Source organism: Mauremys reevesii, linkage group 1 (assembly GCF_016161935.1).
Source record: "Mauremys reevesii isolate NIE-2019 linkage group 1, ASM1616193v1, whole genome shotgun sequence".
Taxonomy (NCBI): domain Eukaryota; kingdom Metazoa; phylum Chordata; order Testudines; family Geoemydidae; genus Mauremys; species Mauremys reevesii.
Genome location: NC_052623.1, coordinates 48,023,592 through 48,047,410, shown reverse-complemented (window position 1 = coordinate 48,047,410; position 23,819 = coordinate 48,023,592). Strand labels below are relative to the sequence as shown.

At 41.4% G+C, this 23,819-nt stretch overlaps 1 protein-coding gene across 2 annotated transcripts in view; it reads left to right on the top strand.

Annotated features, from left to right (window-relative positions):
* The window catches only part of MTMR6 (myotubularin related protein 6), a 32,625-nt gene that overhangs the window by 2,986 nt on the left and 5,820 nt on the right, over positions 1 to 23,819 (top strand). For both annotated transcript variants that reach the window (XM_039493133.1, XM_039493127.1), the window contains exons 2-10: positions 3,442 to 3,558; positions 5,617 to 5,779; positions 9,511 to 9,668; positions 10,411 to 10,539; positions 13,138 to 13,272; positions 15,286 to 15,418; positions 18,024 to 18,133; positions 22,567 to 22,692; positions 23,562 to 23,611. In XM_039493133.1, coding sequence (XP_039349067.1) covers positions 3,442 to 3,558; positions 5,617 to 5,779; positions 9,511 to 9,668; positions 10,411 to 10,539; positions 13,138 to 13,272; positions 15,286 to 15,418; positions 18,024 to 18,133; positions 22,567 to 22,692; positions 23,562 to 23,611 — 1,121 coding nt within the window. The remainder of the gene's footprint in view (positions 1 to 3,441; positions 3,559 to 5,616; positions 5,780 to 9,510; positions 9,669 to 10,410; positions 10,540 to 13,137; positions 13,273 to 15,285; positions 15,419 to 18,023; positions 18,134 to 22,566; positions 22,693 to 23,561; positions 23,612 to 23,819) is intronic.

The following is a 23,819-nucleotide window of genomic DNA, read 5'->3' as shown; positions in this document are numbered from 1 at the left end:
GAGTGGAGGAAGGCAGGCAGGCAGGCATATACCAGTTGATGATAAATGTAAGCAGATCTATCATGGGAAGTGGGGCAATTAAAATATAAATATCTTGCAAATCCCTTCTGCATAATAGTTCAGGCTGGACTTTGTTCTGACTGTTATGGGAGGCATATTTACTTTTTTAATCTGACTGCTCTTTGGAGGTTTTGTTTTTCCATGTGGATGGTATAGCAAATGGCTAAACAAACTATGAATGCTGCAAATGGAATCCTGGCTTGAAGGCAAAATTTATAGGAGGGTCTAGTGGCAACAATGCAATGACACACCGATCTAGACCAATGGGCTGGCAGTGAGAACATTAACCTGTAGAGGTAATCATGAAGTTCCTTCCCTTTCCTTTCCGGTCTCAATAATAAGGCTATTTTATTGTGGATTGAGTTTGTAATTGTAAATTCTCTTTGGAACTTTGGAGTTGCCATTAGTGTTCATTGCTGTTATAGCACACACTGAGTAAAATTTTCTAAAGCACTTAATTGACTTGGGAACGTAAATCCCATTCTCTTTCAATGAGATTTACGCTTTGAAGTGCTTAAATTGCATTTGAAAATGGGACTTAAGCTCCTAAATCCTTACTTACATTTCAAAATTTTATCCATTGTTCCTCTTCAAACTAAACATGCAAAATAAAGATAAAGGGCAGTGTGAGTGAGATGGATTCTATGTGAAGTGGGGTTAGAAGAGCCCAGTCCCTGTGCTTCTGCCTCAGTTCCCCTGGTAGTGCCACCTTAGTGCTCAGTGGAGTCTTACCAGTGGTGCACTAGAGCCTAACCACACAGTCGCAGAATACACCTTGACCTCGATATAACACGACCCGCTATAACACAAATTTGGATATAACGCAGTAAAGCAGCGCTCCGGGAGGGCGGGGCTGTGCACTCCGGTGGATCAAAGTAAGTTTGATATAACGCGGTTTCACCTATAATGCGGTAAGATTTTTTGGCTCTTGAGGACAGCGTTATATCGAGGTAGAGGTGTATTTAAAGAGCAGTGACTGTTAGGCCCAGTATTCTACCAATGAGAACTGTTGGCACATGCATCCAGTCTTCTTATCATTGACGCTGTAATCTATAAAGCCACACACGTAACTGTTCAGGTGGACTTTCCAGTTATGGTGCTCTTTACTTTTTTAAACAAATCTGAAATGAACTCTACAAGTGTCTGGCCAAGCTTTTGTAATGTACTTAGATACTTACATTGTACAGGAGTGACAGTTTGTCAATCTTTTTTTTTTGGTTAGACTAAAGAAATAGTATGGTTATGCTCAGAAAAGAGGTTGTGTAAAAATGGCACCACAGATCTGTTTCTTATGTGTATTCCAATTCAAATCTTCTTTTAGTGAAGGAATTCAATTGTATTACTTTTTATCTTATTTACTATTGGAGAACAATACAGCTATGGGATTAATTTCTGCTTCAAAAATCATCAGTACTTCTGAGTCCATTCCACTGTAGGGTCTTTTACTAGTAATACTTTTCTCAGAAGGAGTACAACTTGGCTATTGGATCTCAGGGTGAGTTTGCAGGCATGGTATTAAGGGTTTTGGGGGCAGGAAATCTGTTTGTAACCTGAGCAAATTTGATATGGAGTCATGGCAAGACAGTAAACCTGGAATGACAGAATACCATTTTTAGTTACTACTCAGAGTTTAATCGCTTTTTAAACACTTGCAAGGCAAGACTTAAGATTGTTGTATTTTTCTTCTGTGATATACTAGCCATCTTACTAGAGAACATTCAGACATGTCCTTTGTTATGCAGTCTTTGATCATCACTAGCAGTCCCAATCAATTACTCAGTCCTCTCCTGTGACTCTGGTCACTGTAAACAGATTTCATATATTGTTGGGGTGACTGGTTTCCATCCTGCTATTGAAAGCACTCTACAATTCTTAGAGACAATGTTCTTTTTTGTCTGGGGGCATTAGTTTGGAAGCAATATTTTGACATTTTCTTTGCTGTATATTCTTAGATTTGTTATAATGTTATCTATATTGCAAATGCAGGCCATCTTTTATTTTCTATCCTTTTTTAAAATCCCTTTCTCTATAAATCTGAGAAAAACTATGACTTGTTTTATTTTTTCCCCTTGAGGTGTGGCACACTGTTAATGGTTCAGTAGAACAGTGTGCACACAACCTATCCTTCCCACTGCACTTGACTTTTTAAAAAATTGCTTTAGTGGCTTAATAATCAAATCTGTATCCTTTGGGGTCATCTAGATACAGTTATCTGTGCCTGCATTATCAAGGTAATATCTAGGAAATGCAGATGCCTGCTTTGCTGATCCAGGGCTTTATCTGTGTTGTCACAGCCACCTCTCCTGGGTGCTGATCCTGCTGCCATAGAAGTGATTGGGAATTGTGCCACTGACTTTAATGGGAGCAGCATTGGGCTCCTAGTAACAAAGCTCTAACTTGGCACTAATGAGACAGTCCTGCCAAGAAATAATGAGGACTGCATAGACCAGCCTTTTACTGTAGTCCTTTTGTGTTGTGGTGTTTTATATATAGGATCATGTGACGTTTGTTTCTTGTAAAACAAACTGTGTGGAGTTTTTAAAGGGCTTTGTTCACACCAGCTAAATTGTGGGCTATCTAAAACCCCTGGTTGGGTGCCAGCATGAGAGATCTCTCCCTGCAAGGGCTCTCTATTCTAAAAACAACTCCTCTGCCATTTTAGGAGAATGTATTTTTGCTGATTTTGCTGTTTCCATTTTACTGAGAGTTTCCAGTTCACTACCAGAGAGCAAGTCATCACACCATGACCTAGGTTTTGGAGGGTGGGAATAGTACAAAGTGGGAATGAAAATGAAGTCAGGACAGGTTGGTCCGTGGGCTCTGACAGGGATACCGAAAACCTTGGAAGAAAAAAAAAAGATGTTAATTCAATACTTGAGACTTCTACATAACAGGATAATATACTTACTGTTGTTTGAGGATTTGCTGCTATACTTCAGATAGACTTGGATGCTACATGTTTTCTACTTTAGCACATTTTATACCTCTTGCTTTCAAAATGGTTCTTAAATGCACCGATCAACACCAGTGGAAAATAATCCCTAAAACATAGCAGAACAGAAGGTGACTGACAAACTTTAACTTTTACAGATAAGAATTGAATCTACTTATGATCCTAGCCTTGTGTATTTATTGTGCATTGTCTTGAATGGGATTACCTAGGTTATCTAGTTAGTCTTCCTGGCAAATCAGATTTGTTTGCTATTGCTTGCTTCCTAGTATTTGTCTGGTGTAGTTTTAAATGTGCAACGTATTTGAGCTTCCACCACTTTCAAGGTTATTCCACAGGCTGATAGATCTCACTGTCAGGGAAGGTTTTCCCCCAATGTTCAGTCAGTTTTTACTTCCTGTAAAATGTTTGTTTTTGTTTCCTTCCTGCAGGTAGAGCAGGTGAAATTAATAGACCGTTTCAGCACCAGCAACAAATCGTTAATGGGAACTTTGTACCTTACAGCAACTCATCTGTTATTTATAGACTCTAGTCAGAAGGAGACTTGGGTAAGGATATGAAATGCATTACTTTGTAGCCTGAAAATGCATAGCTTCTCCAAATGTTTTCTTTTCCTTTTTTTCTTCTTCTTGTGCATGTCTAATTAAAGATTCTCAAATATTTTTCCATGCTTCATGATGAATACAAACAATAAGAATAGATCCACAATCTATACTCTTACTGTACCAGTGACCAGGCTTAAGTGCTGCATCTTGTCATTATAGCTAATATTTTAACACATGGGAGTCTAAAGTAAATCCATATTATTTAAGCACTTAAATAGCTGCCTGATTTTCAAAGGTGGGAGCTGTGGGTGCTGAAAATCAAGTCATTATGCAGCTAATTTCTATTTCTTGTCTATTCAAAGATGGTCATGCCAATTAGGTTTTCATTTGTATGTGGTGACTTTGTTTAGATCTCTACCTCTTTGACTTTCTGTGCTATCAGATGGAAGGATATTTTATTTGAGTCTTAAGAGGAGAAAACAACTGGTAGTAAGAGGGCTGAAGAATATGCTCCTTTCAGTGTCTCAGATGAAGCAGACTGCATCTGTGGCTTTCCTGCATAGGAAAACAACTGTTAAATCACACATGCATTTTTCCATATTTGATCTGTTGTGTTTACATGTCTGTGTAAAAAACTTAGTAAAATTCTTATGTTAATTCTTTCTTCCCTCAAAAGGCATGTATTGTGGTTGAGGTGGTGGTTTGGTGTGGGAGAAGTTGTATGGAACTGACTTTGGAGTCTGAGTATAACATCTAGACCATACAGATGAGTAGCTGTAGAATAATTCATAGTAGATCTTCCTCATCTCTCTTTTCATCCTCCCCATGAACAGATTATGCTGCCTCCTAGCTCACACCTGTGTGGGTACAGAGAGGCTGATTCTAGGAATTGATGTCAAAAGTAAAGAGCACTAACATAAACTACAGTTATAGGCATAAATGTAAGGTAACCTTCCAATTCTTCATTAGAAAGTCCATCTTCTGCATGTCAAGTAGTGGTCCAGCTGCTTAAAACTAAAGTTTGAGGATAGTAAAACTGAGTTGTGTTAAGATTAAAGCTGGCTGATAATGGAAATCGCTTCCTGCAAAAGATTCCACGTTTTCCTCCTGACCTGGGGCGAAATGCTATATATTTTTTTCACAAAAAGGGGTTTCAAGAAAAATTCCATTTCTGGAGAACCAAAACATTTTGGCCTTCTCAGCTGCTGGCGTGGAAGGATCTGGCAGAAAATGAAATTGATAACCTCTCAGGGCTGCTGTCAAAGAGCAGGGTGCTCAGCTTCCTGTCTCTCCCTCACTACCATCAGCTCTGGTGTTGGAGAGGCCGAAAGCTAAGGTGTTCAACATGAGCAGCCCCCCTGGAAAATTTTGTGTCAATTTCACAGCCTATAGAAGGAAAGCGAAATTGACAAAAGCCTTCTAGACAGGGAGCTGAGAAACCCTCCTTTTGATTTTCAGGACAGAAAATGGATTTTTTTTTTTCAAAATTTAATTTCACTTTTGCAAAAAAGACACTTTTTTTTTCCAGAAAATCATCTTGATGAAAAATGTTCAACTAAGTCTAGTTAAGAGGTTAACTAAAATAACTTTTTCTGTATTTTTATCTGTTTTGTTTGGTTGCTATTTTTGATGCTTTGCACTTAAGAGCACTCCCAGACATGGAAAGCAACCAACCACATATCTTCCCAACACCTAAATGGATACAGCTTTTCAGGCAATGGAGCTTTATAGAAAGTGATTGACCTGCCTTTTTGAATATTTACCTTTGCACTATGTGTGAAGAAAGATATTCACTTGAAGTTTGTGACATACTGGTAATCCTCTGAAGTTTAGCGGAAGAGAAGGAGCATAATTTCAAAGAAATGGTTAGGATAGGTTGACCAAAATGCCAGTGTCAGAGATTTCTTTAACAAATTAAACCTACTGTATAAGGATTTTTGACTAGCTTGCTCAGTTATGTTTAACAATATACTTTGTGTCTCTTTTCAAAAGTATATTTTAAAGTGCTATTAATTAACATCTTACAGTAAGACTTGAATTATGAATTCTTCTGTGCCATAGATACTACATCATCATATCGCTGCAGTGGAGAAACTTGCCTTGACTACTTCAGGTTGCCCTCTTGTGATCCAGTGCAAGAACTTCAGGGTAGTTCACTTTATTGTTCCCAGAGAAAGGGATTGTCATGACATTTACAACTCTTTGCTGCAACTGTCAAAACCAGGTATGACTTTCAAGTGCACAAGACCTTGCAGTGTATGTTTGTGCCACCATTCTGCAAAACAACTCTGGGCCTTGTGCTGTTTCTGTTATTAAATGTGAGTCTTCTGTAAAGTCTCTGAAATTGAGCAGCATAAACACAGAAAGCCATTTCATCTGCTGTGCATAGTTTTGGTAACTGTTACTCTGCGTGTACCTTCGAGTGTGCTGACGTACGGGTATGGGAGAGGGTGAGATCTTAAGTGATTGTGAAACCGCATTTATAAAAGTCATTGCTGGCTGTCACATATCTTGGGGTACAACCTAGACTGTGGGACCACTGAGTCCCCTTCAACTTTTCAGCCTGGGTTGTTTCTCACAGTGTTATGCCAGTGACACGCAGCAAACCCTTCCAAGTGCTGTGATCACTCAGCTATCAACTTGTGGAGAGACACGCCCAGCTGAGTTGCATGAATGCTCTCTAAACCATTCATGGATTATACAGTGGGAGACTCCAACCAATTCCTCCAGCCCCCAAGCCTTGTGCCCTAGAAATGTACTGTCTTACACTGCTGAAGACCTTCTCTTGAACAGTGCAAGCTCATTGATTAGTTTGTCACTTTGTCAAAGGACAATAGATTTGCACCAGCCTTTGTAATCTGAATAGATTCCCCAAGCACTTTAGACAAACCCACTGGTAAGGATAAAACATTACAATAAGTTTATTAATTTAAAATCTATCTTTCTTTAGTTATTATAAGTGCTAGGCATAGAGGTCAAAGTAGGTTACATAAGAAATAAAAATAAAATTGCAGTCTAAAGTCTAAACTTTAACAGACTAAGCAAGATTTGAGTCCAGCAGCTTTTCTCCCCCCACTGGATGTTCCAGGCAGTTTACAGTTCTTAATACACCGGCTGAATTCCCTTCTCAGCCTGGGACCAGTCTCCCCAGCTCAGAGTCTTTTGTCTTCCAAATAGTCTTCTAGGGGTTAAGATAGGGCAGGAGAGAGGCCAAGTGGTGATGTCACTGTCCCTCTTTTATACGTTCTTCCAGCTCCTAGGACAGGGGTGGGCAAACTTTTTAGCCCGGGGGTGACATGTGGGTATGGAAATTGTATGGCAGGCCTTGAATGCTCATGAAATTCAGGTTGGGGTGCAGGAGGGAGTGAGAGCTCTGGCTGGGGGTGGGGCCAGAAATGAGGAATTCAGCGTGTGGAAGGGGCTCCAGGCTGGCGCAGGGGATTGGGTGGGGGGTTGAGGTGCAGGCTCTGGGGATGAGGGATTTGGGGAGCAGGAGGGTGCTCTGGGTTGGGATCGAGGGGTTGGGAGGGCAGGAAGGTGGATCAGGGTTGGGGGGTGGGAGGGGCTCAGGAGTGCAGGCTCTGGGCGGTGTTTACCTCAAGCAGCTCCCGGAAGCACTGGCATGTCTCCCCTCCAGCTTCTCCATGGCCAGACGGTTCTGCGCACTCCCCTGTCCACAGGCACTGCCCCTGCAGCTCCCAGTGGCCGCAGTTCCCACCAATGGGAGCTGTGGGGGTGTTGCTTGGGGCGGGAGCAGCACGCAGAACCTCCTGGCTGCCCCTAAACATAGGAGCCGGAGGATGGACATGCCGCTGCTTCCGAGAGCTGCAGCACACACATGCATATTGGCCCCCAACCCCACTTGCCAGCTGGAGCGAGGCAAGCCCCAGACCCTGCTCCCCAGCAGGAGCTTGAGGGCCAGATTAAATTGGCTGTCGGGCCATAGTGTACCCACCCCTGTGCTAGAAAGATCCTTGCTGTGTGACGGGGTAGGCTGCCTCCATCATGTATGCCCTCTGAGGAGTCTCTGGAAGGGCCATTGAGAGAATGGATTCTCCTTAATGGGCCATCAATGCCAGTCTGACCAATCTAGATGTAAATCTGTCTTGTCAGTGTTAGTGCTCCACTGAAAGGCTAGCTATGGGCGTTTCCTACTTACTACATATTTCAGAAACAAACATATAGCACTACTTCATAACTTCACATACAATGACAGTACATGCAATTCAACAAGATATTAATGTTCAACAGATCAGGACATTTAAAATGATACTTCACAAGGCATGCATTGTACAAAACATATCTTAATCATATCAGAGTGGTGAATATGGGAGTTCTAGGTGCTATTTTGAGGTACTGGTATGAATAAAAATGTTTTAATCTCTTTTCAGTGAATGTTAAGTTTCGCAGTATTCACTACACAGTGAAGCTTTATGAAACTAGTAACAAACGCTTTCAAAATGAGTGGTGAAATTTTGAGAATAACACAGTAGTGATCCTTGTAGGTTTATAACTGATTTTTTTTCATCTCCAAAAAATTCTGCTGTATTTTGTTGTCTACAACAATTCTAAATATTAAATCTAATATATGAACTGTGCATCAGATCAATCATTAGGAAAATTTTGTCTTGTTCCACTAGAAAATGTAAGATAGATAGATAGATAGATATAGATATAGATAAAAAAAAATTTGGCTTCTTCTAAAGATTGCCACAATTTTGGACCTGCATTCATTTCTGCCCTCATCTCTTAAAATTCTTCTCCTTCTTTGAGCTCCTACCAAGATTTCTACTGACTACCTTTTATCTCCAGGAGTCTCAAACTCCCAGCTCGCAGGCCATCTGCGGCCTGCAAACCTCCCCAATGTGACCCTCAGGGCTTCAGCAGTGTTGGGGCCAGGTCTCTCCCTTGGCCCCACCTGCCGTCCCTGGGCACTCACCCGTCCCCCCCCCCCCAGCAATTTACATGGCCCAGAGCCCCGGCAGTACAGCAGGGCTGAGTGGCATCTGCCTGCTTGCTCCACATGTCTGCCCGCCCCTCTCTGCGGCCCCAGGGCGGGGCTGTGCCTCTGCACGCTGCCCCCGCCCGAGCATGCCTGTGGCCAATGGGAAGCTGCAGGGGCGGTGCCTGGGGGCAGCAGCACGGCGGGGGGCCACCAGTCCACCCTGCCTTGGAGCTCCAGGTAAGTGCCGCAGCCCCAACCTCCTCCCAGAGCCTGTACCCCACCCCTTCCCCAGATACCTCCTCCTGCCACCAAACTCCCACGCAGGGTCTGCACCCCCACTCCCTGCCCCAGCCCAGAGCCTGCACCCAGCACCCAAACTCTCTCCCAGAGCCTGCAACCCAATCCCCTACCTCAGACCTCCTTCCCAGAGCCTTAGGCAGGTGGGGGGCGGAGTTTTGTGGGGGCGGGTTCTGGGCAGCATGAGTGACATTATTGGCCCTCTGGGAAGATTTGAGGACTGGCACTAGCCCTAAGGTAAATTGAGTTTGAGACCCCTGCTTTATCTCTAATCCACTCCTAACTTTGTGCTACTCTTAATGTTGCCCCTTAAACCTTGAAAATGTCCCAGTTGATGTATGGCTAGGAACCACCCTATTCTGCAGAAAATACTGAAACCTACATTCCACCAAACTTACCTGTGCTGGTGGCCATTCATCTTTCTTTGTCAGTTAACTGTATGGTACCTGTGTGACTTCAGATTGTAAACTCTTTGGCATGGAAGTTACATACTGAGTAAAATATTTCAAAAGTACCAAAGTCCCTTAGCCTAAGTGACGTAGGCATTTTTTTAAAAGTTTACCCACCGTGAATATTTTATAAAATATCTTGCCCAGTTACAGAACTGCAAAGATAATCAGATGATGAATTAAACTATTCCTGCCCTTTTTCTGACAAAAAAGACTCTGGGATCTGACTCCATGCATAATACCTTATTTTCTTGTTTCCTTTAGCAAGCTACGATGAACTGTATGCCTTCTCTTACAATCCAAAACAAAATGAGTCTAAGCGGCTGCAAGGGTGGCAGCTCATTGACCTCACAGAAGAATACAAGCGGATGGGAGTGCCAAACTCTAACTGGCAGTTGTCCGATGCTAATCGTAATTATGAGGTAAAGGATAATAGAGAATCTGTTGCAGTGCAGGAAACGTTTATTTTTATGCCTGTTTGATTTTAGAACCTCTGTTTCCAGTCCAACACAATATCTGCAATGCCTTGCAAACCACATACCCTTTGAGTCATGAGTTTGCTGCCTAAAGTGAAAGGATGCAGAAGATGGGAGAGCCTACTTGTGACTCTCTCCCTCCCCGTTCGGTTTTTTGGTGTTGGGATAGTCTTTGATAGCATGGTTTCTTTCTTATTTTCCCTCAATGACAGTCCTATTTTGAGGTTAAGCCATGGAAATCCGGTTATAAAGGAGCAGCAGAACAACTCTTTCAGTGAGGGAGAAGCCTACCCTTGCATTAGTGAAGTTGGGGATAGGTGCAAGGGATGTGATCTTCCTGTACTACTACTGCGGAATTATTCTCTGTGGTCTCATTTTGATAGACTGTACACTGGTGTCTCAGTCCCCTTCCACAGCGTATGATTTTCATTTAATCATTCTTTCATACCCTTTAATCCATGTATCACTTCTGGTGTGTGTACATTAGGAAGGATTAGGGGCATATTTCTGTACGTCAGGTGCAAGTGTTTTTACCTCTGTGTCATCTAGCCCGGCTATAACCACCTTCTTATCCACAAAGCTGTCATGATTCATGCAAGGACAGCAGTCCACTGTTAAAAATCTTGCACCAGATTTGATATAGTCTGTAAATGAAACACTTAGGTTGTACATTTATTTTGTCCTGCAGATTTGTGACTCCTATCCCAGAGAACTTTATGTTCCTAGAACTGCAAGCAAGCCCGTAATCGTTGGTAGCTCCAAATTTAGAAGCAAAGGAAGATTCCCAGTGTTATCGTATTATCACAGAGATAAAGAGGTACAGTCTGATTTCCTTTCAGCGCAAGTGGGCTAAAACTATTTCTCAACAGATGCCACTGGTCCAGGAAAGATAGAGAGGTAAGTATAATAACCTAAGTTCATAGATCAATCCTAGTTCCTTAATCTCTGACACTGCTGATGACTAATGAGATGCCTAGGTCCTGCTTAGCCAACTGTAAAATTCTTCACTAGTCAATTGAATCTCTTAAAACTTCTAAAAATAGTGCCTTTAAGATCAGCTGATGATCAAATCCTCTGTGTTTTTGTACTTCTTGGAATGTCAAGAATAAAATCCTTTTGTTCCAAAATGCTATGAACCGTGGAAATAATTTGTTAAAGAGAGAAGGAGGGCGGGAAGAGAGAAAATCAAGCCCTGTGGGACTCCATAGAGGAGGGTTGTTTGTATGGAGCAGCAGCAGTCCATCTCAATCGTGATATATATCTGAGGGAATAGCAGTTATATCAACTGCTCCTGTGAGTTAAGCGGTTTCTGAAGGGCCAGTATTGTAAAGCTACACATACGCAACTGCCAGTTGTATCCACGGAGTTGATGTATTTGTGAGTGTTACCTGTCAGGGACTGTGCGTTACACCCCTCAGAGAACACTGCTGTCAAGGAGAGAACTACAGTTCTTGTATTGGCCAGGCTGGAGATTAAGGCCTGGTCTACATTACGGAGTTAAGTCGAATTTAGCCGCGTTAGGTTGATTTAAAAATGAATGCGTCCATACAACCAACCCCGTTCCGTCAACCTAAAGGGCTCTTAAAATCAACTTCTGTACTCCTCCCCAATGAGGGGAGTAGTGCTAAAATTGACTTTGCTGGGTTGAATTTGGGGTAGTGTGAATGCAAATCGATGGTATCGGTCTCTGGTAGCTATCCCAGAATGCTCCATTGTGACTGCTCTGGACAGCACTTTGAACTCCGAGGCACTAGCCAGATACATGGGAAAAGCCCCAGGAAATTTTGAATTTCATTTCCTGTTTGGTCAGCGTGGCGAACTCAGCAGCACAGGTGACCATGAAGTCCCCCCAGAATTGTAGACCGTAGAATGTTTCTACGCTCCCCCTATCATCTCCGTCCCTGAGGTTATCGCAGATTAGAAGGCGAAAAAAACCGCACTCACGATGACATGTTTTCCAAGCTCATGCAGTCCTCCCACACTGATAGGACACAGCTTAATGCATGGAGGCATTCAGTGGCAGAGGCCAGGAAAGAATTAAGTGAGCGCGAAGAGCGGAGGCAGAACGTGATGCAGAGGCTAATGGGGAGCAAACGGACATGATGAAGCATCTGTTGGAGCTGCAGGAAAGCCAACAAGAGCACAGACCCCCCGCTACATCCACTGTATAACCGCCTACCCTCCTCCCCATGTTCCATAGCCTCCTCACCCAGACACCCAAGAACGCAGTGGGGGAGGCTCCGGGCACCCAGCCACTCGACTCCAGAGGATGACCCAAGCAACAGAAGGCTGTCATTCAAACAGTGTGATTTTTAATGTAGCTCCAATAAGCAATGTGGCCTTGTCCTTCCCTCCTCCCCCACCCCACCCGGGCTACCTAGTCTGTTCTCTTTTTTTTTTTTGGATAAAGAAAGAATGCATGATTTCAAAACAATAGTTACTTTATTTTGAAGGGGGGAGGGTGACTGGCTTACAGGGAATTAAAATCAACAAAGGGGGCAGGTTTGCATCAAGGAGAAAGACACAACTGTCACACCGAAGCCTGGTTTTCAAAGCCTCTCTGGTGTGTAGCTCTCTTTGCTGTGCTCTTCTAGTGGCCCTGGTGTCTGGCACGAAACGACTGTCTGCCGTTGCTTTCACGGAGGGAGGGGACATGTACCCAAAACCACCTGCGACAATGTTTTGGCCCCATCAGGCATTGGGAGGTCAACCCAGAATTCCAGTGGTTGGCGGAGACTGCGGGAACTGTGGATAACTACCCACAGTGCACTGCTCTGTAAGTCGATACTAGCCATGGTAGTGAGGACGCACTCTGCCGACTTAATGCGCTTAGTGTGGACATACGCAATCGACTGTATAACATCGATTTCTAAAAATTGATTTCTATAAAATCGACCTAATTTCGTAGTGTAGACATAGACTAAGGGATGTGTAGAAGAGCACAAAATGACTGTCTTCATTATAAATGTAGATTCATCTTGTATTTAGGGAGATGATGATTCAGTAGAAAACATCCTGAGAGTGTAGAGACATGAGACAGGCATTTATTGGGAAAAAAAAAATGGCTGTGTATTATAAACTTAATTTTTTTTAGGAAGTAAACTGAGATGTCTAAGATCTTTGGGCATATTTCCAAAATTTGGTAAACCTTTACACTATCAAAGTGCCACGTGATCTTTAAAGTCCATGAACAGCAGTCAGGGACTTAAATGTAAGGTCTACTATAAAAGTGTAGTTTGATTTAAAAAGTTAGAGCATCTTTGCTTTAGTTCTTCAGTTTATCTTTGACTTCATAGTCTGCAGAATAAAATAATTTATTGTGTTTCAGCTCTATAGAATACATATGTCTGAAGCATTCTTTTAGAGGTGTTACTTAATATACTGTTGCTATCTGATTCTTTGTTTTCTGTACTAGGCTGCCATTTGCAGATGCAGTCAGCCTCTCTCAGGTTTCAGTGCCAGGTGTCTGGAGGATGAAAATATGCTGCATGCGATCAGTATAGCCAACCCTGCTCATCACTATATGTATGTCATGGACACTCGACCTAAGGTATGTACCTTTATCAGGGCTGCAGCTTAGGGGTCAGCTTAAATTCCTTTACTTGATCACTTTATACATACGGAAGTGCTACTGGGGGCACTATGTGGGTCAGGTGCTGGGAGTGTACTGTATCATGCTGTTTAATCTCTACTGCATCGGTTCTAAACCAGGGGTCCGAGGTCCCTAGAGGATCTGAGAGCAGGTTTCCGGCAAAATAAACCAGAGAGTAGGGCTGGCATTAGAGTTGCTGGGTTCCAGGGCAGAAAGCCCAAGCCCTGCCATGCGGGGCTGAAGCCAAAGCCTGAGCATCTTAGCTTCGTGGGGCATTGTGCCCGGGCAATTGCACTGCTTGCTATCCCCTAATGCCGACACTGGCTTTTAATCTGCTAGATATGCAGAAAAATAGTTGTGGCACAGGTGGGCCATGGAGTTTTTATTGGGTGGGCTTCATAAAGAGAGAGAGGTTGAGAACCCCTGCTCTAGATTCAGAATTGTCCCAGGTCAATGACCAAAAGTATTACTGTTTCATATGATGTTCATGTTCTATGTGAGATGAGTTTTGGTAACTCCTCTTCTTCAGGTAGCTAACCAAAATGAAACACACATTTCACCTAGGAACTTGGGTGAAGATTTTTAAAAATGGGTTCCTACATGCAAGACTCCATATTCAAGCAATAAATGTTATTTTAAAAGGTCCTGAGCACCCAGTAGCTCCTGTTGAAGTCAATGAAAGCTGTTGGGTGTTCAATGCTTGTGAAAACTAGGCCACTTATTTAGGTGCATAAACAGATTTAGCAGTCAAATTTGGGCTCCCATTTCTTTAGACTCTGAGTTTTAAAACTTCTTTTAACTCTCTAACTGGGATTAAATGTGTTACATTGATCTGAACTTTATTATAGCATTGGATGCAGAGCTGGAGGGCTGTTTTTAAAAAAACAAAACAAGCGCACACTGGTAGAATTATAGTGAGCATGCCTTAATGGAGCATGGAGAAATTAGGAAACAGAAATTGTAAAACCTCGAGAGAGCATCTGCAGGACAGTGTTCAAGCCCTAGAATTTGTTTAGATATCCCATTTTAAAAAGCAATTTCATTACTACATCTTTACGACTTTGGTCACTGATCAGATTGAGGGGTGGGCATATCAAGTGGTGATTATTTCCTAAACTCTACTTATAACCAAGTTCCATCCATACGTGATATCAAAATGAGATGTCACTTAAAGTAGACTGTAGATCTCCTCTTTTTTTTTTTACATGTTTTGGTCAGCAATAAAATAGTAAATTGTTCATATCTGATCAGCTATTAAAGTTCAGCATTAGCACTGCACTGAGAAGAATGGTGCAGCTGATACTTATTGGAGCCGTAGTTGCAGACTTTGGCAGATATATTTGTTGATTCCACTCATTCTTATTTTTAAATTTATTTCATCTAAGATTAAATTTTAACTGTAAAACATTAGATTCTGGAGCACAAGAGGGAGCCTCCAGAAAAAAGTGCTGGCTTGTTGAGTGAAATGGAACCAGCCCAGCTGGATCTGTTTTTGGTACCTCATAATTTTGTAGATATCATATTACTTAGGATACACTGATCTTTTTTTCATTTCAAATTACACTCTTCAGGTATTCTAACACTTCATAGTACTAACTTTTTCTTTTAGGCTAATTACTGTGTGTCATCTTTCAAATAAGCAGTTATGATTTGGGAAAAGGGGAATTAGGATATAGTATTCAGATTTGTCAGCTCTCAACATCTGATTGTTTTTACTTTTCACAGTCTTCTATGTATCAAATCTCCCCCCCCACACACACACATGTTGTGGTGTTCTCATGTCAGAGTAATCCTTTCAGATTAGTCTGCCACAAATCTGATACCCATAAGGATGTTTATGGTATGTGTGTGTTAGTTTTGTTTTGTAACTGAATGTCCTGCTGAAGATGTTCGGTTACTTAATCTATATTTTGATTTTACAATTTACTTTTTAACTCTTGATTTTAAATATTTGTATTTTCTTTCACTAAGCTTAATGCAATGGCAAACAGAGCAGCAGGTAAAGGCTATGAAAATGAAGACAACTATGCTAACATTAGATTCCAGTTTGTTGGAATTGAAAACATTCACGTAATGAGATCCAGCCTGCAGAAACTTTTAGAAGGTATGGTTGTTTTTTTTTATTTTTTTTTGGTTCTAACTCTGGTGTAACAGAATATGATTAAAAATAAGATAAGTGACCTTCTCAAGTCATTGATCTTTTAATGTTAGTCTATGTAAAACACCAAGGAACTTCCAAACTTTCTTATCGACAGCAGTGAATTTAGTGTCTGTTAAGGACTTCCAAGGGGCAGGTGCTAGTGTTAATCACAATTCCTGGGCAATGAGCTCTTATGAATTGTCAGTCATTTATCTCAAGGAAAATAGTTTAACATGTAATGTGTCTTGGGTGGAAGTGGGCAAATTCTGTTAGCATGTCAGATAGTTTACAGGAAAAAAACATTGGGGTTTATAACATGCGTGTATTACCCTTCATTTTTCAATAGGACTTAAATGTTGAAATGCTTGATTGCACTCACAGATAAAATACTCTGACATCTGAGTGCTATAAAATGTACCTGCACTTACTTTCACTCTCAGAAATCAGAGGCCAGTTCTAAAAGGATTGATTTTGCACTAACTGCTACATCTTCACTCACTCTACTAAAAATTCTCTTAACTCACATGGTCATGTGATCTTGTGGCAGCCAAATGGGTAGCTGTTTCATCTTTTTCAGGGCTTTGAGCTGTGCTCCGGTTCCGCTCCAGCTCCAGGCAAAAGCCTGCAGCTCCACTGGTCTGGAGCTGCTCCGGGCTCCAGCTCCAGGCTCCGCTCCAAAGCCCTGATCTTTTTTGATGCCCAGACCTCTCAATCACCTAGGATCAATAGTGCAAAACTATTTTGATTTACTTGACCTGGTTCAAGCCAGACTGGTTGCTTGGCAGTCAGAGTAATGTGTGTGATTCAAAGTGAATTACAGGCAAAAAACTATTGTCATCTTATGATTACTTGATGTCCTAAGTCCTGTTTCTTGTGGACTGACAATTGTCCACATCACAAAAAATAAATAGCCCTTCATGTTCAACAGCTATGAAGCATCCATGTTGATACGCTCAGAAGGCGGGAGAAATTAGAATGAGGGTGAACTACCCTCTCCTATTAATTTCCCTCCCCCACTGCCACCAGTATCACATCTGAGGTACATTAGTGAGGCAATATGGAGGAACTTACAGTAAGGTAGCGGCAGCACATCTGTTCTGCAGATACACAGAGGGCCTCGCAGTCCAAGGTCGTCAGTTCATTGCATATACAAGCACTACATTTACTTTATTATTTAAAGAAAGTGATTTACTGGAGTAATCATTTATAACTGTTCAAAACTGTAAACATTGTCTGGTTATGTGATTTACTCCCCAGGTAAATATTTTTGATAGGCTGTTGGGATTGTGGCATGTTTATCTTGTGCTGTCCTTCTTCTGTTAAGTTATGTAGCTCTTCCAACTGGGCACCACTAATCCCATTTCCTTGAATGTTGTCATTACATTTTGACCACACTGATGACTTAGTACAGTAACTCCCCACTTAACGTTGTTTCAATCTTACGTCCCTGCTCAATTACAGAACATGCTCTGTTTAAAGTTGCGCAGTGTTTCGCTATAATGCTTTGTCCACAGCTGGCAGCCCCCCATCAGCTCCCCTATGCCCCTCCTGCCCACCGGCAGACCCCGCAGATCCGTGCCTTCCCCTTCCTCCTGCCCGCAGCAGCCAGCTGGCTTGAGGCATTCAGGGGGGAGGAGCGAGGACTCAGTGCGCAGGCTCCTGCCACCCCCCACCCAAACGCCTCAAACCAGGTGATTGCCATGGGCGGGAGGGAGGGGGGAGACTGTGCACCACGTCCTCGCTCCTCCCCCCTCCCTCCCCTGCCTCCTGCCTGCAGCTATCAGCTGGCTTGCAGTGTTCAGGAGGCAGGGGAGGGAGGGGGAGCCTGCACACCATGTCCTCACTCTTCCCCCCTCCCTCCTGAACGCTGCAAGCCAGCTGATTGCCATGGGCAGGAGGCAGGGGAAGGAGGGGGAGGAGCGAGGATGTGATGTGCAGAGTAAAGGGGGGGGAAGAAGAGGTGGGTTAAGGGTGGGGGTTTGGGGGAAACAGGAGGCATGGGTGGGCCGAGGGTTGAGCCCCCCGCCCTGGTGCTTGCAGAGTAGGGGAAGCTGCTGCTGCTTTTCCTAGCCTACAGCACCTTCAGCCTCCTTGTCTGCCTCATTGTCTCCAGTGCCAGTGGGCTGTGCCTGTGTGGGGTAAGACTGGGGCACCTCCCAACTATAGTACTGTACTATACTGTATGGCAAAAAAAGCTTTCCCAGGAACCTAACCCCCCCATTTACATTCATTCTTATGGGGAAATTGGATTCGCTTAACATCATTTCACTTAGTCGCATTTTTCAGGAATATAACTATAACGTTAAGTGAGGAGTTGCTGTATCTCTTCACTTCTGTAACTCGTGATCAGATACCTGCAAGATCTATATTAGCTGAAGGGTTTTATTACTCGTGTTTGCATTTCTGAAACGTTAGGAATCTGACACTTTTGCCAAAAGAGGAGAATAATTCAAATAGATTTTTAAACTCGGAGGAATATCAGCCTATCCTGTAATTGATTTTATTTTTCTCCACCTAGAGAGCTACAGCTCCATAGAAAGTTCTAACACCTTTTTTCTTTCTATTTCAGTCAGTGGTACAAAAGCTTTGTCTGTCAACAGTTTCTTGTCTGGTTTGGAGAACTCTGGCTGGCTGCGTCATATCAAAGCTGTATTGGATGCTGCTGTCTTCTTAGCCAAAGTAATTCATATGCTTGCTTTCTTTCTCTGGGGGAGGGAGGGTGATTGGTGACAGGCCGAACCATTCTGTCAGGTGTAAACTGGGGATGGCGGCTGCTGCTATAATCTCAGTGGTTGATGTTTTGCTTCATTATGAATCTTAATTATGTTAGAAATAACTACACACCAAGTACATCAGCATGCAAACAGAACATGTTTCTGTATATTTAGAGAGAACTAATGTGCCTCCTAATATTTTAGGTTTCTCTGAAGGCTGCCCACCTACCAGTGTGAAGAAAGGATGTTAGGTTACCCAAGTTTTGTGCTATGTAGCCATAGTTTAGAGATCACCTGACCTGTAAATATATGAATATGTGGATGGCGGAAGCTAAATGTTCTGAGTGTTCCACATAGCAGGGGTGAGCAGGGGACCAGTCCCACAACTCTAACTTTACTTCTTTCTTTCCTTTTAGTTCAAGTCTTTTCAGAATCAAATCAGTCAGTTCCTACTCAGAGTCCCCCCCAACATACTCTGATACACAGCTATCAAAGAACTGCACTGGCGCTGACCTATAGGGATAGGGTAAGCAACTTTTTTTTATTACATGGTGTGGTTTGCAGTTTTAAAACAGCTATTTTTGTTTTTATATCTCAAGAGATAAATCTCTGCAAATCCACATCATATAATAATTAAAATCAGGGTGGATTTGATTTAAATCAATTTGAATTAAATCATGATTTAAATCACTAGCCAGGAAGACTTAATTTAATCGTGGATTTCTACAAAAAAGTGTGTTCTTGTTGGTTGTTATAACCTTAATACGTTTTCTTCACAAAACAGAGATAGATATAGGTTTCATTTTTAGTAGGTACACACTATACATTTTTAAAGTGATTTATTTTGAAAACTTTTCAGATTAGTTTTATAGCTATATCAGAAAGTGAATGATTGTTTGGTTATTTCATTTACCAAAGGTAATTGAAGCAGATAGTTCACCTCCCAATTACTTCATAAATATCTCCAATTCAACAGGTTAATCATTAGTATTTGGCGGATTTTCTTGCCATGCTGTATTAGGAGGAGAACATCACCAGACAGACATTTAAATTGTTTTATTTAACTAAAACAACAATGTTGTGTATTCTGGATTTTTTTCTTCAACAGCAAACATCATAATTTAACAAAGCAAGCATATGAATTTTTGAATTTAGTTAAAAAGTCAAGCTTTTTAAAATCTGGTTTGTTTTTGCTAAAATTGTTTTTAACTAAAATAGTTAAATGAAATATTTTGAAAAAAAAATCGTGTGTGTCAGCTAGGTCAACATGAGAAACTTGATATAGGCTTCTGCAGCTAACTCAGTCGTCTTCACCCTCATTTTTCTGTCCATAATCTGGGGGGAAAAAATCAACAACAACAAGCTTTCCTGCTTTTTTGGGTCCCAAATGATTTCTCAGTTTGGAATGAATTAGTTCATATTTTTTGCTCAAAATGAGAATTCAGGAATAGTCCAGAAGGAAGACAGGCAGTCCTTAAGAAAGAAGCATGAAATAAAAAAGTTTACCAACTTGAAGATCCCGCATGTTCAGACATGTTCCTTTCATCATCTTCAGTGCAGCTTCCTCCTGAGAAGGAACACTTCTCATGATGTTATTTCATTCGGGCAACCAGGCCTTGCATTTCTTTGTTGCACTGTTCGCATTTTGCACGTATGCCTGTCTTACCCACAGGTAGAGGAACTTCATTAAAATATTCCCACACAGGGTCTCTTTTACGGCCTGCTGCCATTATAGGTTTTTCCTTCTAGTGAGAGAATGGTATGGTAGATCTCAAATCAATGAAAGCTACACTCAGAAAGACCTCAAAACTTCTGGAATATGCTGCTCAAACAGTTTCACTTTTGTTTCTACTGCCTGTCCCTCCCTTCTCACATTTATCTCCAGACTTCTCCTTGTCCAGATCTATGCTGCCCCCAACAATCTTCTATTCATTGAACTTTTTGAAACTTTGCACTTTTAGAGAGAGGTAAGGAATTGACTTGGTGTACACAGATTTGCAGAGGGACAATAGGGTTGACATCTTATTTCTCACCTCTATATATTATTTATTTAAAAACATTTTTGCTGTTAACAAGCATGTTATCTCTGGAGACACAAAGCCACAGTTTGAGAACTACAAAACTAAGCATCTCTAGTGGTATCTTCTAGACTGAGCACTGAGTCCCATTGGGTAGATAGAAAGATTAACCTAAATAATCTATACAGAAGCCCCTGGAACCCCATAAAATTGGGCCCCTAATCCATGAACTATTGGAACTAATTTACAAAACTTTTCTCAAACATTACATGAATATATTGTCTCTTAGTTTTAATTAAGAAACATTATAATATCTTTAGATAGGTGTTTTCCTCAAAAAGCATTTTATCAAAAAAATCAATTTAAATAAAAAAAATCCGATATTTTTTTTTAAAATTGATTTTTATCCACCCTGATTTAAACCCTGACTCATTCATAGGCTGCTACAAATGATGTTCTGTGATAACTTTGTCACAGAACAACTTGTGTTAGGGTGACACTGGAGTAGATAGCTGATTGATTGTGACTTCAGGGGACCTGAATTAGTGGGCAGGGAAAGGGTAGGTTGAAGTGGTTGTAAGCTGAGTGCCCTTGTTTGTTAGAACAAATCTGTGTGTACGCCGCTCTAAATATTTGCAGGTCGCATTTTAAGAGGGGTATCAACCTGTAAGTAGGGATGTCAGTGTGTTGGGGCTCTTAATGTACCTGGTGCTTTTCTGAGGTGTTTACGCCTTACAACCTTTGTCACCTTGAGGCACTCTTTACGGTATGCTGTTTTGTCTCTTATCTGCTAAATCTAACATGCACGACTTCATCTATGAATGAATTTACTATGTGTGTACTTTTTTGGGCATTTTGGAAACATATTTATACTGTGGGATACTGCTGATAGAGCTCTGTGGAAAAACATGTCTCAGTGCATGTGAATCTGGCACAATCACATATACACCTCTACCCCGATATAATGCGACCCAATATAACAGAGGTCGGCAACCTTTCAGAAGTGGTCTGCCGAGTGTTCATTTATTTACTCTAATTTAAGGTTTCACGTGCCAGTAATAATTTTAATGTTTTTAGAAGGGCTGTTTCTATAAGTCTATAATATATAACTAAACTATTGTTGTATGTAAAGTAAATAAGGTTTTTAAAATGTTTAAGAAGCTTCATTTAAAATTAAATTAAAATGCAGAGTCCCCCAGACCAGTGGCTAGGACCCGGGCAGTGTGAGTGCCACTGAAAATCAGTTTGCGTGCCACCTTCGGCACACATGCCATAGGTTGCCTACCCCTGCAATATACCATGAATTTGGATATAACGCGGTAAAGCAGTGCTCCAGGGGGGTGGGGCTGCGCACTCTGGCGGATCAAAGCAAGTTCGGTATAATGCGGTTTCACCTATAACGCGGTAAGATTTTTTGGCTCCCGAGGACAGCGTTATATCGGGGTAAAGGTGTACATGAGGCTCATAAAAAGTAGAAAATACATTGTATTTTGTGAAGCACTAATTCTTGCCTCAAAACTTTCTAGTAGCTGAAGTAGTGCCTGAGGCGATTTAGAGGTTAGAATGCTGGCACATCTCTTAAATGTGACCTGCAAATGATTAGGTGAATGAGGCGTAAATTCCTATTTGACTGAGGGCTAGGCTACACTAGAAGTGTTACAGTGGTGCAGCTGTAGCGCCTTTGGTGAAGACACTCTATGCCAATGAGAGAGAGCTCTCCTGTTGGCATAATAAAACCGCCTCTGCGAGACGTGGTAGTTATGGCAGCAGGAGAAGGTTTCCCATTGACATAGTATTGTCCACACTGGCAATTATATTGGTGTAACTTACATCACCAATGTAATGGGGGTGTGTGTGGCTTATTCATACCCCTGAGCGACATAAGTTATACTGACATAACTTGTAGTGTAGTCAATCCCTGAGTCCAAGCTACTTGCTCCACATGCTTCCATATTCTTGAGGGGTGGAGCAGACGGAGGTTTAAAAAAAAAAAAAGCCAAGTAGTCCTTACTTGCTTTGGATTTCTGGGATGTGTAGTCAGGCTTTTTCCTAGCAGTCCATGGAGACTGTAGATGCTTCTGGGTACTTTAACTTCTTGGAAGCGGTGGAAGGTGGAAAATAAAATGACAAGCCACCTTAGTAGTTCTTGCCCCTTCAGTGGGCAAGCAGGAAACTGGATCTTGTGATCTTTATGGGGAGCATTATAGCATTGCAAAGGGGAGATCCCAGTTTTAACTGATTGCAGCACATTTTCACACATACAATAATTTCTTTGTGTATTGCCAGATGAGTTTCAAGTGCTGCCATTAAATATGGGTTATACTATGAACTTACCTCTTTTTGGAACACACATTACTAGACTTTGTTTTCCACTTTACAGGCAATAGCAGTTGAAAATGCAACTGTGCTAGTTCATTGCTCTGATGGCTGGGACAGGACTTCCCAAGTTTGTTCCCTTGGATCTCTCTTGTTGGATTCGCATTATAGAACAATCAAAGGCTTCATGGTAAGCATCTACTCATATAACTGATGGTTCTTTTTGTTCTCACACGCTAAATCTAAGAGTCCTAAGCATGCAGTGTAACAGCATAAATGAATGCCTTTTGTAAAAAAACAAAACAAAAAATGATTAGATTGCTGCTCACTGACTGTTTTGATTAAGGGTATACAGCTCTCCTTTAGAAATACATTAAACTATATCGAAAAGAACTGCAAGATTTCTGTGCATCAAAGTGTGTATTTAAAGTAATTATGTATTGAACCTATCTGAAGTACTTGGTATTGGCCACTAGCAGGCAGGATGCCAGTCTGATCTGATGAGGCAGTCCCTACATTCCTAACGTTACCAAGATTTTATTATTACAAAATGTACTAAATTACATTTTACTCTGATACTGTTATGTATTATAAATTAAAACTATTGTTGATGAATTACATACGGTAATATATTCATCTTGCATTTTTGTTCACCTACTCACTAATTTGCAAACATCAGCTATTAATCTGTTTCCCAGTCATTTATGTGAATTGAGGCTCTTTTTTTACTCTAAAAAGTGGAGTTGGTTTAACATAGCCACTATAATGATTATCAGGCAGACAGTTGAGTGGATTAACAATGAAACTTTTTTTAAAAATGTAAACAAAGTTTTCAGAGTTGCTACAAATATATTAGTTCGGCTGTCCTTTGAGAGGGTCCTTGAAGGTATTGAAGACTATGCCAAGAAACCAAAAGAAATGCAAAGTGGTGTAAAGTGCAGTAACACACAGTGAATAAATTCAAATAAAAACAAAACATATAGATAGATGATCTATCAGGATAAATGCACAGATCTAGAAGTTCATAATTTCTTTACATCTGATGCCTCTCTCTTCTAGGTTTTGATAGAGAAGGACTGGATCTCCTTTGGACATAAATTTTCTGACAGGTAGACAACATTTTTCAGCTAAAGTAGAATTTTACAGATTTGCCAGTTAGTGCAAAGGTATCACACAGTCAATTAAGTTGTAAATATGCTACTAAACAGGGCTCAGTATTCTGCATCAATATTTTATGGAACCTCTAATACTTAAATTAACTACTGCTGCAGTGTTGCTAGGATTCTGTGACTCTGAGTAAGCCAGCTCTGCAACAGG